Source organism: Helianthus annuus, chromosome 6, assembly GCF_002127325.2.
Source record: "Helianthus annuus cultivar XRQ/B chromosome 6, HanXRQr2.0-SUNRISE, whole genome shotgun sequence".
Taxonomy (NCBI): Eukaryota; Viridiplantae; Streptophyta; class Magnoliopsida; order Asterales; family Asteraceae; genus Helianthus; species Helianthus annuus.
The window spans coordinates 29330157-29350202 of NC_035438.2; the positions used below are offsets into that span (position 1 = coordinate 29330157).

The 20046-nt window shown below is 38.3% G+C and overlaps 2 protein-coding genes and 1 long non-coding RNA gene across 4 annotated transcripts; 2 read left to right on the plus strand and 1 right to left on the minus strand.

The window, feature by feature from the left end:
- The first annotated feature begins 221 nt into the window (after positions 1–221).
- On the plus strand, positions 222–4277 carry LOC110865122 (putative E3 ubiquitin-protein ligase RF298). Of its 2 annotated transcripts, XM_022114342.2 has the most exons (4): positions 223–368; positions 597–643; positions 918–2909; positions 3581–4277. In XM_022114342.2, the coding sequence occupies exons 3-4, from the start codon at positions 927–929 to the stop codon at positions 4103–4105; spliced, it is 2508 nt and encodes an 835-aa protein (XP_021970034.1). In that variant the 5' UTR covers positions 223–368; positions 597–643; positions 918–926; the 3' UTR covers positions 4106–4277. The 2 variants fall into 2 exon arrangements, with proteins under 2 accessions (XP_021970035.1, XP_021970034.1); XM_022114343.2 differs by lacking the exon at positions 597–643 and having other exon boundaries at positions 222–368.
- Positions 4278–5701: 1424 nt separating this feature from the next.
- Positions 5702–7993, minus strand: LOC110865123 (BTB/POZ domain-containing protein NPY1). The gene is made up of 3 exons (XM_022114344.2): positions 7696–7993; positions 7559–7628; positions 5702–7473 (listed from the first exon to the last, which is right to left on the minus strand). Exons 1-3 carry the CDS (start codon positions 7761–7763, stop codon positions 5872–5874), a joined length of 1740 nt encoding a protein of 579 aa, XP_021970036.1. The 5' UTR covers positions 7764–7993; the 3' UTR covers positions 5702–5871.
- Positions 7994–13079: 5086 nt separating this feature from the next.
- On the plus strand, positions 13080–19480 carry LOC118479746. Its single transcript, XR_004860385.1, has 3 exons — positions 13080–13261; positions 13345–13491; positions 19441–19480. It is a non-coding gene; the product is annotated as an uncharacterized LOC118479746 (long non-coding RNA).
- The last annotated feature ends 566 nt before the right edge of the window (positions 19481–20046 follow it).

A 20046-nucleotide genomic window follows, 5' to 3' on the forward strand; every position in this document is an offset into this window, starting at 1 on the left:
CCAACTCTGTAATTAATAAACCACTAAGACTAAATCTGCAATATTTGCAAACCATATAGACTAACCAAGCATTTAACTCTAAAAAATTTAAAACTAATTACATACCCAACCCATACATACCCATCAAACTTTAAATATACCCGTCCCATATATTTCCCCGTAGCTAGGGTTTTTTTTTTTTTCATCTATCAACTTTTAAGTGGTAAATTAATTAATAAATTTTTCGTGAAACAAAAACCAAAACAACAAGAAGACTTGTTTCTTTCAGGTAAAATAAAACACACAAAATTTCCAAGCATACCAAGAAGAGAGAGAAACAAAACAAGAGATCGAAACTTCAATTTGCTGGAACCCTCGATCGTGAAAAGGTACACGATTACGTCTCCAATCTTACATTTTTGCCTCTATATTTCTCTATCTATATACACTTGTTAGGGATCTCAACAAACTTCGATTTCTCCTTCATGATTATTATATCTTTCTTCCATTACTTATTATTATTATTATTATTCGATCTTTAATCGAATTGATCTTTCCGATCGAACAAAGTGTAATTAACGATTCGAAATCACCTTTTTATTTATTGTCGGTTGCAGAAAGTTCGCTAATTTCTCCTTGATTCAGATTCTTGATAACATTTCTGGTATGATTACAGTTTTGTTTATTGTTTTTTTTTTTTTTTTTTTGTAAAAGTTTTAATTTTTTGTGTTTTATTAAGCTGTGTTATATATTCTGATCAGTGTATTGTTGTTTTGAACAATTTCAAGACCAATTGGGGATTTTTTTAAAGTCAAAGTCAAAGTCAAAATGCATACTAATCTGATTTGAAGAAGCTGTAACAATGTTAATATATTTTATATGTTGATAGTTAATTGCATTGTCAGTTGTTAAGTTTATTGAGATATTTTGTTCTGCAGCTGCGAAAAATGGCGTCACTTGTTGCGAAATCGTGTAGTGGTAATAGTAGTAGTTCGAGTCGTGTGTCACCGGTTATGATGGTGCAAGAAAAGGGGAGTAGGAATAAGAGAAAGTTTAGGGCTGATCCGCCGCCTGTGACGGATCTAAATAAAACGGTTTCACAATTGCAAAATGAATGCTTGGGTTATGAATTTGCTGCTGAGAGTTTTGTGAACGAACACGCAAATGAGTGTGATATGTGTAGTTTCGGTTGCGAGGGTGCAAGTTCCGTTGACCTTGACTTGGGTCTATCGTGTTCGGGAGGGTTAGGGTCGAATCATAATGCGCCCGAGATGGAACCGAGTGACGGGTTTCATGATGCTGATTGGAGTGATCTTACGGAATCGCAGTTGGAAGAACTTGTGTTAGCGAATTTGGACACGATTTTTAAAAGTGCGATTAAGAAAATAGTTTCGTTTGGTTACACCGAAGAAGTTGCTATTAAGGCTGTTTTGAGATCGGGTCTTTGTTACGGTTGTAAAGATGCGGTAACGGATATAGTCAACAATACTTTGGTTTTTCTTCGAAATGGTCAAGAGGTTGATTCGTTAAGGGAACATCACTTTGAGGATTTACAGCAAATGGAGAAATACATATTAGCGGAATTGGTCTGTTTGGTTCGTGAAGTCAGACCGTTTTTCAGCACCGGGGATGCAATGTGGTGCTTGTTGGTTTCCGACATGAATGTGTCGCACGCTTGCACATTGGATAGTGAGTCGTTAAATAGTTTAGTCGGTGATGATGCGTCAAATAGTTGCGTCTCCGATTCATCAGAAACGAATCAGAAAAAGGAAGCCAGTAGTACCGTAAGTCCTCAAAATCCCAATAATACCCCTTTAGAAGCACCCGTAACGCCCTTTAAGGCGGAAGTTCATAACCCGAAACCGAAATCACCATTTGTGTTAAATAAATTTTCATCAGAAAAAGAGAACCATGAGTCTGCACATCGAACGGTTGGTAAATCTTTCAGCCCCTCGTCTCAAAATCATGAAGAAAAAGCCGTAAGTGGTAGAAAGATTATCGGAATTAATAAACGAGAATCTATAATTAGACAAAAGTCCGTTCATTTGGAGAAAAGTTATCGTACGTATGGTTCTAAAGGGGTTTTAAGATCCGGAAAACTCACTAACTTCGGTGGTTTACTTTTAGATAAGAAACTAAAGTCCGTATCGGAATCTACCGGTATCAATCTTAAAAATCTCTCTTTGAAAATGAGTAAGGGAGTGGGGTCCGGTTTGCCTCAGGAAAATACAACTGAAACTGTGTTGCCAAAAACCGATAACCCTCCTGTATTATTACAAGCCGAAACCGAATTATCTCTTTCGGCCCCACGAAAACAAAATGTTGCTCAAGTGCGTGATGTTTCTAGACCTAGCTTTTCAGCCGTACCGTGCGACAAGTCTTTTAAGCAGTGGGCCCCGCATACTACAAAAGATGAAATAGTTATGAAGCTGGTACCGAGGGTGCACGAGCTGCAGAACCAGATGCAAGAATGGACCGAATGGGCGAACCAGAAGGTTATGCAGGTGGCTCGTAGGCTCGGTAAAGATAAGGCGGAACTGAAAACGCTTAGATTAGAGAAAGAAGAAGTTGAGAGATTAAAAAAAGAAAAAAAAATGTTGGAAGATAATACGATGAAGAAACTAACGGAAATGGAGAATGCTTTGTGCAAAGCTAGTGGACAGGTGGAACGAGCAAATAATGCTGTTCGAAGGTTGAAAGTGGAGAATTCTAGTTTAAGGCGGGAGATGGAGGCTGCCAATTTACGGGCTGCTGAGTCAGCTGCCAGCTGTGAAGAGGTGTCCAAGAGAGAGAAAAAAACGTTGACGCAGTTTCAGTCATGGGAGAAGGTCAAAACGTTGTTTCATGATGAGCTTTTAGCCGAAAGACGTAAGGTGACGCAGTTACAACAAGATCTGGAATTAGTTAAAGAACAACAAGAGCAAGTTGAGGTATGTTGTGTTTTAAGGTAGAGTTTAGTATGCTGGATTCATAAAAGTTTAAATGAAAAAAAAAAGAGTAAAATGTCATTTTCGTCCTTGAGGTTTGGCCAGTTTTGCAACTTTCGTCCAAAGGTTTGTTTTTCCGCATATGGATACAAAAGGTTTGAAATTTTGTCATTTTCATCCGGATCGTTAACTCTATCCATTTTTCTCCGTTAAGTCAGGGGTATTTTTGTCATTTTTGTAACTTAAAGGGCAATTCGGTTTTTTGAATAGTTGTACATTATGCTAAATTCTTGTACGTACGACAAAAAAAGACTGAGTTGCCCTTTAAATTAACAAAAAAAACAAAAATACCCTTGACTTAACGGAGAAAAATGAATGGAGTTAATGAGCCGGATGAAAATGGCAAGATTTCAAAACTTTTGGATCCAGATGCGGAAAAACAAACCTTTGGATGAAAGTCGCAAAATTGGCCTAACATGAGGGAAGAAAATGGCATTTTAAGCGAAAAAATTGTTAATCTTCAAATATTTTTATGTAATCTCTGAACTAGTTTTCCAAATAGGTAGAAGAATACTTTTTTATGATAATCTTATTCGAGGTTTTAAATGATTATACTGTATATTATATGTTTTACTTGGTAAAAAAAAATCCAACAGCTTTTACTAAAATTGCAGACTCGATGGAAACAAGAAGAAAAGGCGAAAGAGGAACTAATCAGCCAAGCCACATCATATAGGATAGGCCGGTTAGAGGCCGAATCTACAGCTAAATTAAGGGAGGATTTAACCAGATTAAAAGCGGATAATAATCTTCAAAGATACAAAGAAGATGTAGAAAAACTTGAAAAGGAAATCTCAGTGCTGAGTTTAAAAACCGATTCATTAAAAATAGCCGCTTTAAAGGGAGGTGTTGATGGAAGCTATGCCGATGTTAGAACTTCACCTCCACGACATGAATCTCAACCGCCTGCAATCTCCAAAGTGGCCAATGATTTTCATGGTAGCGGGGGTGTGAAGCGGGAACGTGAGTGTGTGATGTGTTTATCGGAGGAAATGTGTGTTGTTTTTCTCCCGTGCGCACATCAAGTTGTGTGTAAAACATGCAATGAGATTCATGAAAAGCAAGGAATGAAGGATTGCCCTTCGTGTAGAGGGCCGATTCAGAGGCGTATTTGTGTACGCTATGCTCGTTCTTCTTGAACCGGTTTTGTTCTTGATAGAGTTACCGAACTGTGGAATGGTTTTTTTTATGTTGTGTGTTTAAGTGTCGTGCTTATGAGTGTTTTCGACGTTTGAGCTTTGTTATTATGATTGCTTAAAACCAGTGTGTATTTAACCGGTTTTATGTAATAAAGACATGCATCTTTGGCTAGGGTTTCGGTTATAGTTTTTTTTTTTTTTTTTCTAATTCGTTGTTAGTTTTGAAATGGGTTCGTCATATTCTGTTTATCGATAGTTAATCGGATATGTTGAACATTTTCTTGAACCTAAACTGAAATAGCCGGTTAGTGGTTTTCGGGTTGGTCTCTTTTGGTTTGGTTAACCACTTAACCTATTTTTTGCAATTATAATTCACATAGCAATTGCACTCTAATACTTGCTCAAAATCCTGAATCAAAGGTCTTAGAAGGTGTAGATAGAAGATAGATCTGTTGGGATGATCTTGATAATTCATCTTTTTAACTTTTTTTAAGTTCTCTTTTTTTTTTGTCAAAAAATAATGATCTTTTCCTCTATAAAATATAGTTGTCATTATATAGCTGTAAAACACCACGTTAGAAGATGCAACATCAGTTTCAGTGGCCATGAAACATGTCCCTCCTTTGATTCTTCAATATTTACATTATCACATGTGCGTGGGGAACCAATGTTTTGAAATAGTTCTAAATATGATATATATTATGAAACAAGCTTTTATCATAACTGTAAAAATATAGAGGACTATGATCATCAGTCATGGTATGTAAAGATATTTATTGTGAACTGTCTATGACCATCACATACACCAATACTAAGAACAATGATTCTAGAGATATGTTTATAATGGTTCACGTATCGTGCAAATAATCAGAAAACAGCATTGAATTTGACTAATTCACAATTTTAGTTCCCATGTTGAAATTGAACTTTGTAATTAGATTAAAAGAAACTTGGGTTTTTTATGGATCGAATTTGTGGATGTTACATTGTATGCGAGCTATGGATCCTTGTGGACGACACCCCTATAGTACGAGACAATGTTTCGTTATGAATTTGTGATGAGTAAAGGGGTTCCACAATACAAACGGGATTATCCCTACTTGGGGGGGGGGGGGGGGGGCGCTCCGTGGTGAACCGTGGTGGAATGGTGACCACAAGTGGTGGCCAAAACGTGTGCTCGTCATCACGTGTGAAGAAGAGAGGTGAACGTTGGGAATGTGACCGTTGGGGAGGGACCAAGCTAGTGATGGGCACCCCCACTAAAATCCATCACTAGTGATGGAACCAAGCTCGATGATGTGGCGTTTGATGATTGGGTGAGGTGAGTGATGGAAAGTGGAGCACCCCGACCCCCACCCCCTTATTGTATTGTTTACAGTTATAGATGATGAGAGCAATGCCTAACATGGCAACAACCCATTTATCATTGTGTGGTACCATGTTCATTTACTGCTTGTAAAATGTATTGTAGGTATATGTTGTACAACTTGTGGGCAACATTTCATTCAAACACTTGCACAAATATGTTACCTCAACATTACCCATATAAGAACTAAGCAATAAGGATTTAAAAACACCACCAGACAATTCATGCAATCAACTCATAAGCATACTATGAAAATAGAACTGAATTTATTAAAATACAAAAATGAAAAGGCATGTTAACATCTTCCTACACCTAAATCACCTCATGCTTTTTATACATCTACTGAAACAAATTTGTTTTAAAACAAACTAAACCTAGCCCCAGAAACATAATCTGCCGTTTAAGAAATCGAATACCTCTGTTTCCTTGACGATGAACTCGAAGACTTAGATTGCGAACTACCAGACGTCCCGGTGCTCTTGCTCTCTCCATGCCGCTGACCCATCCCCACCACCCAAAACCTATCCAAAAACCTCCGTGAACTTGATGGCAGCAACCGCATGCTACCACCACTCGACACCTCCTTCACATCCCCATCACTAAACCTCATCCGTGAAGGTGTTCTTAGCGACTTAGAACGCAGCGGCATTTTAATCTCCCAGTCTTGTTCCTGCGCCCGGTTGGCACGTGCTGCCTCTTTGATCGCAGCAGTGGCTCGAACCTGCTCGTGGAACAGGATCTGCACCACCATTCGCAGCGGAAGCCGATCGTTCTGTGCAGCGTGTATGGACGCGTGTGCTGACAACTTTTTCACATCAATTAACTCACAAACTTTCTTCTTTTCAACTTTAGTTAACGTCGGGTGTTCTTTCAAGTAAACGTCAACAGCGCCATAGATTCCATCATGTACCGGTCTAGCAGCATCAGGGATCGACCGTGATAACGCTGTGAAAACAGTGTGTGAGAGGTTCCGATCACTTGCAACTTCTGCAAGGTAACCATCGATCAAACGACCGATGGTTTTGCACCGCTGTGGACTAATCAAAACGACATCATTCTTCTCATCTTCTTCACTACTTTTACGACTAAAACACAGATCCACAAGCTCCTGCACAAGTTCAACATCGTAAACCGTTTGAGCATCTTCAGCTGGAATCAATAGATCACGAACCGATGCTTCATCGAGCTTCAAACCAATATCTCTAATCAAATCCTTACATAGCAACCGATCAACCCCGACCAATACCGACACCTTAAGCAGTTTCAGTAAAAAACTACACGAACAATCGACTCCTTTGTCATGTGTTAACAAGCTTATAACCGCTTCAATCAACGATTTATACTTCTCAACACGATCATCACATTCAACTCGATCATTACAATCCGGTAACCACCGGACACAATACATCTTCAACGCCTCACCAATCACGCCACCTTCAACTCGTTTCTTCGCAATCACAGCAAACATTACACGCTTATAAACATCAACATCCAGTTCACACAGATCTTCAATCCACCAATCCTTCGGAACCGATCCAGTCTCCACCTCCTGCACCTTATCAACCGCATCGAGTTTACGATTATACGTATACGACCAGTTAACACACGCCGGATCTACAGCGGTTTTCAAAACAACTGATTGTATGCATTTACTCGTGATCTCGAGATCTTCAGAATATTCTGGAAGAGCTGTGGTAGTTTGCAGTGCGATAATGGAGTCCTTCCAGCTACTGAGAATACTCGAATTGAAAAACACATCGATTTTGAATATTAAGTTGCCTCTTTCGATATCCTCCGTCATCTCAAGATACTCCGCCGCGCAACGGACGGCCACGACGTTGTACGGACTGATGGAAACCGTCATTCCGTAACAGAATTTTGCACAGATCTCGAAAATTTTAGGTCCTCCAGGAAACTGGATGAGTTGAACGTCGTTAGAGTTATCTTCGGTTGAGGTTAACGCTAGCTTCTGTAATCTGTTGCTTTTAGAAAGAAGCGGAAACTACAGCAAAAAACTAAATAGTTTAGTAGAACGAAAATAATTCAAAAGAAATTCTGTTTCAGGAATCAGTTCAATAGTTGATTACCTTGTGAAGATGAAATTTGATATTATCAACTATGACGGTAAAGTCCGTCACCAGATCAGATGAAACGCACCTGAAATTGTAAACAAATTTATACACGGAATTACATAATGAAGTGTTGTGTGATTGTGTTGTGATACCTGACGGTATATGAATCGTAATCGGAATGAAATGCATCAGGTTTGGAACCGAGCTTCATGAACTTCATGGTGTTTGGGTGGGAGTGAGGTGAGGTGAGGTGAGGTGGTGGTTAAAGAGGTGGTGGAACGGTGTAGTTATGGTGTCATTGATGATGCAATTACGTCTGACTGAATTATACAACCACCACCCACACACGACAACGCGCCGCCGTCCTACTATCTGCAGCAGCTATGGTTCTTTAATTTACTTGTCCCCTGTGAATTTACATTTCATTTCATTTCAATAAATATGGAAATTTAGAATTAGAATTAATTGGTAGATGAATAAATAAGAGGAATTTGTAGATTATAGTAAAATGTGTTGTGTGAGAATTATTATATAATTTAATTTAATGTACTATTTTATTGCCTTTTATAAATAAGTTTTAAAAATTTGTTATTTAATTAAGAAAAAATATAGCCATATCAGGCAGGTTCCGTATCTCTCAAGTGATTTTTAAGTTTTTGTCGTGTTAGCATGTATATTCATTCATATAACATGAGCTCAACATTCTTACGTTGATTATACACCATTAGTTCTCTATCAAGAAGAGGTTCCATTACTTGTTCATGTGGAAAGGTTCCCGAAGTAGTTTATCACCTTTTGTTTAACTCTAATACATAAGTTGGAAGACACAAATAATGTTTTCATCTTTGTGCGTTTTGCGTCATGTGGCAATCCAGTCAGCAATAGAGCATTATGAGGCGTTTTTCTAAAATTGGTTTAGACCATCCGTAATCGTTCAAAATTGGGCTTTTTTGGGATGAAAACGCCAGAGCACACCGGAATCTCCGCCCCCATAGGCGTTTTTTGACCAAAAAACTGCCAGAGCGTTTTAAAAATAACACCTGAGAGAAGGATTGTTGGCCAATGAATGTTTTTTTCTTTTAAAAATTAAAGAAAAATAATAATTGGTTAATTAAGGGAGTGTCACGTGTCGAACAACGCCCAAGTGTGGGAGCATTATCCCACTACGCCCATTTCTTCAAAACGCCCATTTGCTTACTAGGACGACACGTTGCAAACAACGCCCAAGGGTGTGGCATTATTCACCATAACCACTACGCATGGTCTTAGTGGGGATGTGGGCATTGTGGGGAATTATGTTAAAGGGGTATAAAAAGTTAAATAAAAAAACCATCAAAAAAGGATATTGGCCAACCAATTCAAGAAGAGGCATGGAAAAAGGACGTCATATGCTTTTTTTTTTTGAAAAAAAAAACCCGCGGGAGCGGTCCTTGGGTGTTGTGGGGCATTTTTTTGGGAAAACCACCCAAAAACCCCCCACTACGGGTGGAAGGTGACTCGATACATTTGGTGACATATTTCGATGTTGTGGCGGATCTAGAAAATTATATAGGGACAACGTTTCAAAAAGGGTAACGAAATGAAAAAAAAACGTCAAATTTTCCCAAAAGTTACACTACTGCCGGAGCGTTAAGGGGTAGCGGAGGCTACCCCTATTATAAAGCTAGGTCTGCCCCTGTTACGGATCTAGAAAAGCATTATAGGAACAACGTTTCAAAAAAGGGTAACGAAATGAAAAAAAACGTCAAATTTTCCCAAAAATTACACTATCACCGGAGTGTTAAGGGGTAACGGAGGCTGCCCCTGTTGTAAAGCTAGGTCTGCCCCTGTTACAATGGTGCCAAATCCCTTGGGTCAAGGCTCAAGGCTAGGGATGAGCTCAGTACCGTCCGGTACCGAACCGGTACCGGTACCAAAAGAACCGGTACCGAAAATCCTCAAAAGTGGGTACCGGTACCGGTACCGAATATACCCGGTTCGGTACGGTTCGGTACCGGTACCGGTTCGGTACCGTTATTTGTGGGAAAAAACCGGTAAATACCGGTACCGTACCGGACCGGTACCGAATCGGTACCAAAAATGTTAAAAGTCGATACCGAATCGGTACCGAAAAGGTACCTGGTTCGGTAAATTCAGTACCGGTACCGAGTCCATTTTGCTCATCCCTACTCAAGGCTACTTGGATACCTTGTTGGAATTCATACCCTCAACATACACACGTTATTTCCAAAGAAATTTCAAAATAACTAATTCCAAATAGTTTCCGTTTCTCTTATAATATATATTTCTGCCATTAAAAACAGGATTACACATCGTTAGTTTGGAAAATCATCTAAGATTCATATAAGCTAACATTTTTCTTTTGTCGTGTTTAATATCATATAACACAAACTTAACATCTCTAAGTTGTTTATACATTTATAAATGTAAAAAAAATACTAGTATAGTGTGATTTCATACATGACATCTAACATGGTTTATAAGTTTTTTCGTGTTTCGAATTCTTGTAACAAGACCTTAAAATCTCTGATTATACTACAATTTTTTAGTAAAGTTATCTTATGTTTAGCTTTTTCATCATCTCTTACTAAAAAGATTACAATTAGCTCGCTCCTTTGAAAAGAGTTCTTACGATGATAAGAGATACCGAGAAGAATAAATGCATTTTTCACTGTCATATTAAAATATAGGAGAAAGAAAATATGACGTTAAGACCATGTGTAGTGGGGCGTGATTTTTAAAAAAAATTGAAAAATAACGCCCTAAAACGCCCCCACTACCACTACATGGGGCGTTTTATTGCAAAAATTTTGAAAAAAAATGGTTTCGGCGTTTTCTTCAAAACGCCCACACTACAAATTGTGTAGCCACTTTTGATTGAATGGGCCAATGGAAAGGGAACAAGTGTAGCCACTTTTGATTTCTTTTTTTTTTTTTTTTTTTTTATGATTGAATGGGCATTATGGGGCATTATACCCACTACACCACTTTTGCTATAATGCCCCCTTGCTGACTAGGACGCCACGTGTCGTATAATGCCCCATGGTGGGGGCATTATAAGGTTCTACCACTACACATGGTCTAATAATTGAGAAAATGAAAGACTAGAATTGAAGTCATGACCCATGTGTTAAACAACGATTGATTTCCGAAGAGGGCCTGCCTGGGTGGGTGGTCAGTGGTGACGTTGCATTGCTGCTGATAAATAGCCACTCTAAAATCCATAATCGCCAGTCTTTTTTAAAGTATTTGCAGTTTTAAGGGTGTGAATTATTCGTGAATGTTGGAAGGTTTAGTTACGTTGTTTTAATCGGGTCTCCAATTTAAACCACTTAATGAGAAACATCTATCACCCAGACTCGAACTTAAGACCTGGAGGAGAAACTCACCCGAACCTGTTATAGGTGGAACTTAAATACCCGTAACCACCACTAAAACACTAGTGATGGTTATTTCCAGCTATATAGCCTCTATGTACAGCAAAGCCCATCTGTTTTCCATTATGTGTCATTTTATTTTTTTTTAATCCAGGTACATTAATATTTAAGAAATTAAGAAATCTAACAGATTAATTGCGATTAAAGCAAAAAATATCTATATTCTCGACTTCTGGTTCGCATACTAGACTTAGTGGCGTCTCTAAGAATTTACGTATCCTGTTCGAGCTCGAAAAATGTGCTCATATTCTTTAACGAAAATTGTTTTTTTTTATTTTTATTTTTTAAAATCATATTAGTATTGGTTGGACCCAATAAACCTAATGTTAAGTTGGGTAAATTATAAAGCATAAAAAGCTATTTGATAATGAGCCTCTATATTGGATTTGTATGTATTTACAATTTTTTTTCTAAAAATAACATATATATATATATATATATATATATATATATATATATATATATATATATATATAGAGTTAGGATCCTGTAAAAAAGACTAAAACTGTGAGAATGGTAAGAAAGAATCTACACCATTAGATCTTTGATCTAATGGTTGAGATTAATAGGGACCAAATTGTAAAATTTGGTTTATTTTTTTGACTGAATTGTAAATTCTAGGGGCAATAAAGTCTTTATACACATTCAAAAATAGAAACTGTCAATCAAAATCCCTACAATATCTCTCTCTCTCCACAAATTCCACTTTTCGTTTTCATCGGAGATTGCCGCTGCACTAGCCACTGTCGTTTATACCCGTCGCTGCTTACCGACATCACCAACGAACAACCGTCACTACCTGTCAGAATCGTTGCCACTGTGCAAGGAAGGAACTGGCGAGCATCTCGTTTTTGCTCGGTTTGTTTCGGATCAGAAGATATAGGTGAGTTGTTAATGCGTTTTATGTCCCGGCGATTTAACGTGGGATGGGGTTGTCTTTCGATTCCACGACGACACGATGTATGGGTTCCATTACAACATATGTTTACCGTGTGTATGTGAATGGTGTCTTTTTGTACTGAATGGTGTTATTTTTGTATCGAATTGTGTTATTTTGTACTGAATAGTGTTATATTCTTGTACTGAATGGTGTTATTATTGTACTGAATGGTGTTATTTTTTACTAAATGGTGTTATTTTTGTACTGAATGGTGTTATTTTTTTACTGAATGGTGTTTTTTTTATTTTACTGCTGAATGGTGTTATATTCTTGTACTGAATGGTGTTTTTTTATTTACTGCTGAATGGTGTTATTTTTGTGCTGAATGGTGTTATTTTTGTGCTGAATGGTGTTATATTTTCTGAATGGTGTTATATTTATGGACGGTTATAAGTCCTTAAATCCAGGATTTTCTCTCTTCAAGTCCTTAAATCAAGGATTACCATATTTAAATTTGTTAATGCATTTACAATTATACCCTTTTCAATTAATTTAGATCTAACGGTTGAGATTCTTTCTTACCTTTCTCACACTTTTGGTCTTTTTTACAATAACTTCACCCTATATATATCCCTATATATATATATATATATATAGGATTAGGTTCAAACGTGAACAAAATCCCAAGCGTGAACTGCGTGAACTGATCTGGGCCCTTGATTTTTATGATCTTTAGATTAAAATGAGGGGCATGATAGTAAATATGTGGTTAATTGTTTTCATTTAATTAAAGGAAAAAGGGTATAACTGTAATTTACATGTTAAATTATTCAATAAATCACGTTCAATCTCATAAATCAATATTCTTGAAGATCCAATTTTCTCTCTCACCTTCCAAGGATCGTTTCAAAGAACCCTGCTATCTCCCTCGATCTCTTCTCCGGCAACCACAGCCACCGTGGCCTATATCTGAAAACCCTCCCCTGCTTCCTCTTACTTTCTGCAAATTGTTTACATTGATGACGATAGGTGACGATAGGGATGGTGCGGGCAGTGATGACGGCGGCGGCAATAGTGGTGGCCGTCGGAGACGTTGACCGATGACAGCAACGCTGTGCTCGGACTCACGTCAGTGGGTTGTTTACATTGATGACGATGGGTGACGATAGGGATGGTGCGGGCAGTGATGACGGCGGCGGCAATAGTGGTGGCCGTCGGAGACGTTGACCGATGACAGTAACGCTGGGCTCGGACTCACGTCAGTGGGTTTCGGGTGCAGATTCAAGGATTCGGGTTCGCGACAGGAGGATGGGTTTTAGTGGCACAGCTTCAATTCGGATTCCGATTTGTTTGGTTTGTTTCGGCTTGTGCGGTTCAGTCTCTGTTCAGTTCAGATCTAGGGTTTCATATCTCAAAACTATGTGTTTCGTTTACTCGATTTGAATTTCAGTATGATTAATGTTGAGATTGTGGTTTTTTTGTAGGGTTTGCGAGTGGAAATGGTGACGCCACTTGAGGGGTTTCTGACTGACGAACAGAGGGAGGTGTTGAAAACGGTAACTGGGAGCTGGTAGGTTTTGTCGTCGTCGCCCAAGTCACCGTTGTGGTTGATTTCTGAACATGAAATTCAGGTACTAGAAGCATGTTGGCTACACCATATTCTGATTTTGCTCTGCTTCAAGGCGATGTACACATGTGTATTTCTGATTTTGCTTGTTTTTAAGTCGCTGTACACATGTGTATTCTGATTTTTGCTCTGGTTTTAAGGCGCTGTACACATGTGTATTCTGATTTTGCTCTGTTTTTAAGGCGCTGTACACATGTGTATTTCTGGTTTTGCTATGTTTTTAATGCGATGTACACATGTGTATAGCGTCTGTTTTTGTGATATCTCATATTTGTTTTGTCACGGCCCCCGACCCGGTTTTACCCGTTTCAGGAGCCGCGGGACAGAAATCCTGCGGTATTTAAATTTTAGGCGACAGCGGAAGTCTTGTAAAACAGGATCTTTTTAATAATTTAAACTGCCCGTTTTATAACTTAAGGGATAAACTCCCGAAATTTACAATAATGTGATTTCTCCGGGAAATCTTTATTTTTCAAAACATGTTTCTTTTATTTATTTACACTGAGCCACTTTTCTAAGCTGGGAGTGCTTCACGGCACTTCTCTTTCTTTGCTCACAACATATCACCTGAAACATGTTTGAAAAATGTTTTGTCAGCGGGAAAATACTGAGTGAATCATTCATTTTACTAAAACGACCCATTAGTTATAATTCACAGTATTAAGAGCGATTACAATGTTTCTGATATCAAACCAACTACCCACGGTACTTTACCACTCGACCCACTGGCCCACCTGTCCAGTGGTGTCTGTGATTATGGTCATATCACCCATTGGCTGCCCCAATGTTGAAGATTATCAAGTAATGCATACAAAACCCCACATACCGGCTGTAACTTGGTGATTACAAAGACTTAATCCCTGTAATTATAACTTTGAAAGTAATTTGGAGTTTTGTAAAACAGATGATAAAAAGAGAATGACTCACTTTGCATATTTTTTACGAGCAGAGTTTAAGCCTTACTGATTTGCCTGTGATTAACCTAATTTAATTAACAATGTACACACAAACGGGTTAGTAACTAATTCAGCAGTTACGTCAATTCACGAGATTAAACCCTCACAACAATTAATAAGTGCAATACTTAATAATTCAATGGATTCACAACGAATGACAGAGCATAGTCCGAATTCGAACAGCACTCAAACATTCAAGTCGAAATCACAATGAATAACAAAGTATAAGTATTAGCTCAATTTGAGCAGCACTCAGACAATCGTTGGATAGTTATAATCGATCGGACGTTGAATCGTAATAGCGATCGAGTTATTACCCTGATTGCGGCAGCACCTCGTGATCGTGTGTGTGTTTATTGTAGTTTTACAGCCTTAACTTGACGTACAGACAGCAACTTTACGTCGTTTTCATTTCTCAGTTCAAGTCCCAAGGTCGGCTATTTATAGTGATTTTTGGGACATGCTTACGGACCGTAAGCCCTTTCCCTTGCGGTCCGTAAGCTAAGCAGTCTAATTCATAGGCTGCCTAGGCTCGGGTATAGCTTTGGTGATTCAACAATTCAGCCAATCAGAACTTTGCAACGTTTATTTTAGATAATTATTAAACTAGGGTTTGCCCCCCTTGAGTTTTAGGGGCCCTGATCCTGTTTCCGATTGTTCTGAAAATTTTAGGGCCAATGCAGAATTACTTGGGTGTCTCAATTAAGGTTTTCTTATTGACTAATTATCATCCTACGGAATTCTTATCACACAGGATTCGAGCATGGTTGAATAACTAGCCAATTTCATTCTGAAACTATGTCCTACTGAATTGCAAAAATTGCAGGTTATATTGCATCTTCCAAAATGCTTTCTCTTGCAATTTCTGCAGAATGGCGGGGTTGAGGATTGCCCTGTTCCTCTTTTTTTAAAGCGGTTATTATTACCCGTACGAAATCCCTGGGTAATCTTCTGAGCCAATTCCTTCTTTCGATCTTCTTCTCTTGTGCGCACCAGTTCATCGGTTAAGGTGTTGGCTAACTCTACAACATCGTCAATAGTGCGTGGTCTTGCAGCTTTAACGATGTTACGGATTTCTCCGATTAATCCCCAAATATATCGGGAAATGAGTACCGGTTCTGGCGAAGCCAGGTTAGGTACCACTCTCGCATATTCGAAGAATGTCGAAGTATATCCTCGACAGTCGACGCCTATCATACGATGACTCAGGAACTTGTTTGCCATTTGTTCCTTTTCGTATTCGGGACAGAGTTTTCTTTCGACAAGACTCTTAAATTCGTCCCAATTCATTGCATAGGCCACTCTTCTTCCTTTTGCTTGTAGTACTGTGTTCCACCATTCTAGCGCCCCTTCTTTGAACAAGTTTGACGCATACATCACTTGATCTTCTTCAGCACATTTACTTATTGCAATTACTGCTTCGGTTTTCTCTAACCAACGCAGTGTTGCAGTTGCCCCTTCATTACCTGCAAATTCTGCTGGTTTACAGGCAAGAAATTCTTTGTAAGTGCAACCAGGCGTTGCAGCTTTCCTTTTCTTAGGGAGTGGGGCCTGTTGCGGATCATGAGTGTCATGATTGCCGCCTCCATTTATGCTATTACTGCCGTTATCTTCGGGAATGCGTTTACTAGTAATGATTTGTTGTGATTCAACAGGTTTCCTAGCAACAGCCATGATTTCTGGAATAGCATTGGCTATCCCTTGAGTGATGATATTTTCAATATCTTGTCTAGTCATGTATTGGTTTTCCTGATTTTGCTCAGATTGATTCTCTTCATTAACTGGTTCATTACTAGCGTTTTCCATCTGCTAATTTATATTGATAGGAATTATTAGTATCTAATTATTGGTAACAAAATCAGCACAGATAAACACATAGATTATTACAACATACAAATATAACCAAAATTGTCGATGCCTCGACTTCTGTTTTGTTTTATATATTATATCTGCTTCAATACACACCTTTTTATCTTACATTGTTTTATTGCCCATTTTACAGAGTTAGTTTTACTGTATTAGTTATAATACAAACAAACTTTTCCAACCCTCCCCACTATTCTTGGATCAACTGACAGTTCAGTAGTGACGTTCCCTTTCGTCATGCTTCCAGGAAATCTGCTCCCCAATTTCCCTGATCCTATTCCCAGTGCCTATCAGTTCTTCACCAAACTGATGAAGTTCGGCCAGGTTTTCATAGCTCATTGGCGGATTGGGGACAGGTTCTGGATCAAACTGTGGGAGAAAACTATAGGGACTATTGACTATATTTTGGAATTGCCAGTCATTGGTCCACCATTCTTCCATTTGGCCTAATGGTCGTGTGTGGACTAGTGGGTCTGGAATCACGGGTTCTAGGTTTATTGGGAATTGGGCTGTGGCAGGGTAAGAGAAGAGATTATTGGTGACAGGCTCTATGACATCACAATTGGCCAGTAGACGGTCTATTTCGTCCTGGAATGTGATCTCCTCCGGCTGTTTAGAGCTTTCTCCAATCTCTATTCCCTTTTGCTTTAGGTCTATCCCTATTTATGTCCCTACTGGTTTGGAACTTTCTCCGGTTTCTATTTCCTTTCCCTTGCTCATACTTACAGGATTTTCTATTTTAGGGAGTCTCCTAGTTGCAGGTTTCCTTCTGCGCTCTTTTCTCCACCCTACATATCTTCTCCTCTTTTTAGGTTTTGCTTTTTCCAGCGGTGGAGCTTGGAATTCCAGAGGTTCCTCTATGTCGGCAATGTAACCAGTGAAGTTGTGGGAGACTTCAATTGGCACAGGATAGAGGTTGAGGTTCTGAAACGCCTCAGATAGCTCACTCATGCTGTGTAGCATATATATGCAAAAATGCACAAAATGTTAAGTTAGAACTTTGGAACAAAGTTTAACAAAGAAACATTTTTATTGCACACCAATTTGTACAACATAACAGCAAACAGGACACACTCAGATTTATTTTTTTATTTACTGGGAAGTACTTATTTCTAGATTTAGAGTTTAAAGATTTGCATTTTCTGCTACGGTAGCGAGTAGATACAGATTTTCCCATTTTTCATCTAGGTTATTTTCCCCTGGTGGATTATTGCTAATTTCCTGAATCTCCGGGTTAAACCTCACTCTCTTGGTTTGGGGTTTCTTTTTCTCTTGACCCTTCCTAATAATCAAATTCCTTTTCTCCGGGGTAAGTGGGTTTTCATAATTTGCCTTACGGACAAAGATTCCTTCCTCTAACTTGGTGGGAGATTTGGAGGAAGAGGTTCCCTGTTCTTTAGGTGTATTATCTAATTTGCGGTAGATAGCAGAAATCTTTTGTTTACCCATACTGTAATTTCAACAATTAATAAGTTAATGCACATATATTCACAGAATGACAAATAAAATTTTCCTAATTGTTTTTTTTAATAGGCTTAAATCAATTAGAACAGTGAGCTTAACCAGTAAGCTTAAAACAGTGGCTGTGATACCACCTTATTTCTGTCATGGCCCCCGACCCGGTTTGACCCGTTTCAGGAGCCGCGGGACAGAAATCCTGCGGTATTTACAGTTTTAGGCGACAACGGAAGTCTTGTAAAACAGGATCTTTTTAATAATTTAAACTGCCCATTTTATAACTTAAGGGATAAACTCCCGAAATTTACAATAATGTGATTTCTCCGGGAAATCTTTATTTTTCAAAACATGTTTCTTTTATTTATTTACACTGAGCCACTTTTCTAAGCTGGGAGTGCTTCACGGCACTTCTCTTTCTTTGCTCACAACATATCACCTAAAACATGTTTGAAAAAGGTTTTGTCAGCGGGGAAATACTGAGTGAATCATTCATTTTACTAAAACGACCCATTAGTTATAATTCACAGTATTAAGAGCGATTACAATGTTTCTGATATCAAACCAACTACCCACGGTACTTTACCACTCGACCCACTGGCCCACCTGTCCAGTGGTGTCTGTGATTATGGTCATATCACCCATTGGCTGCCCCAATGTTGAAGATTATCAAGTAATGTATACAAAACCCCACATACCGGCTGTAACTTGGTGATTACAAAGACTTAATCCCTGTAATTATAACTTTGAAATAACTTGGAGTTTTGTAAAACAGTTGATAAAAAGAGAATGACTCACTTTGCAGATTTTACGAGCAGAGTTTAAGCCTTACTGATTTGCCTGTGATTAACCTAATTTAATTAACAATGTACACACAAACGGGTTAGTAACTATTTCAGCAGTTACGTTAATTCACGAGATTAAACCCTCACAACAATTAATAAGTGCAATACTTAATAATTCAATGGATTCACAACGAATGACAGAGCATAGTCCGAATTCGAACAGCACTCAAACATTCAAGTCGAAATCACAATGAATAACAAAGTATAAGTATTAGCTCAATTTGAGCAGCACTCAGACAATCGTTGGATAGTTATAATCGATCGGACGTTGAATCGTAATAGCGATCGAGTTATTACCCTGATTGCGGCAGCACCTCGTGATCGTGTGTGTGTTTATTGTAGTTTTACAGCCTTAACTTGACGTACAGACAGCAACTTTACGTCGTTTTCATTTCTCAGTTCAAGTCCCAAGGTCGGCTATTTATAGTGATTTTTGGGACATGCTTACGGACTGTAAGCCCTTTCCCTTGCGGTCCGTAAGCTAAGCAGTCTAATTCATAGGCTGCCTAGGCCCGGGTATAGCTTGGGTGATTCAACAATTCAGCCAATCAGAACTTTGCAACGTTTATTTTAGATAATTATTAAACTAGCGTTTGCCCCCCTTGAGTTTTAGGGGCCCTGATCCTGTTTCCGATTGTTCTGAAAATTTTAGGGCCAATGCAGAATTACTTGGGTGTCTCAATTAAGGTTTTCTTATTGACTAATTATCGTCCTAATTATTGATTTTAGTGACAGTTGTTACATGTTTTGTGTATTGAATGTGTGAAGTTGTTGATGTACACTTGTGACTTATGCAAAGTACTAATTGCTGAGTTTTTTGTGTTATTATAGGAGACGTCGTAAATGAGGAAAGTGGAGATGGAAGGTCGATAAGGATGATTCACGTATGAGGTCGATAAAGATGATTCACGTATGTTTATTTGCTTGGTCGATAAGGATGATTCAGCATACAAAGCGGTGAATAGTTGTAAAAGACTATGTCTTTTTTATTTTTCCGATTATGTTGCGTTTATTGTTTTCACGAAAATGAAACTTGTAATTGTATGTTTTTTTTGGTTTGGCAAACATTATGGAAATTGTTATTTGCTTAATATAAAAGAGTTGTACAGGTTTTGTTTATATGTATGTATTATGTAGCTACTTACACATATGTACCATGCTGAGTACACATGTGTACTGTTCAATTCATATCCAGGTACACATGTGTATACCGTTGAAATATGAAGGTTACGCGGATCTTAAAAATCATAATCCGAATTCAGGTGGTAAAATCTGAAAATAAAAATGAAATAAAAGATATTGTGGATAATGATTTTAAAATAGGAAAGATGTAACTTAATTCAATTACTAAAATAATGATTTAAATCTAATTTTTATATAATTACAATCATACCCTTAACTAAAAAGCAAATCAATGGTCCAGATTAGTTCACGCAG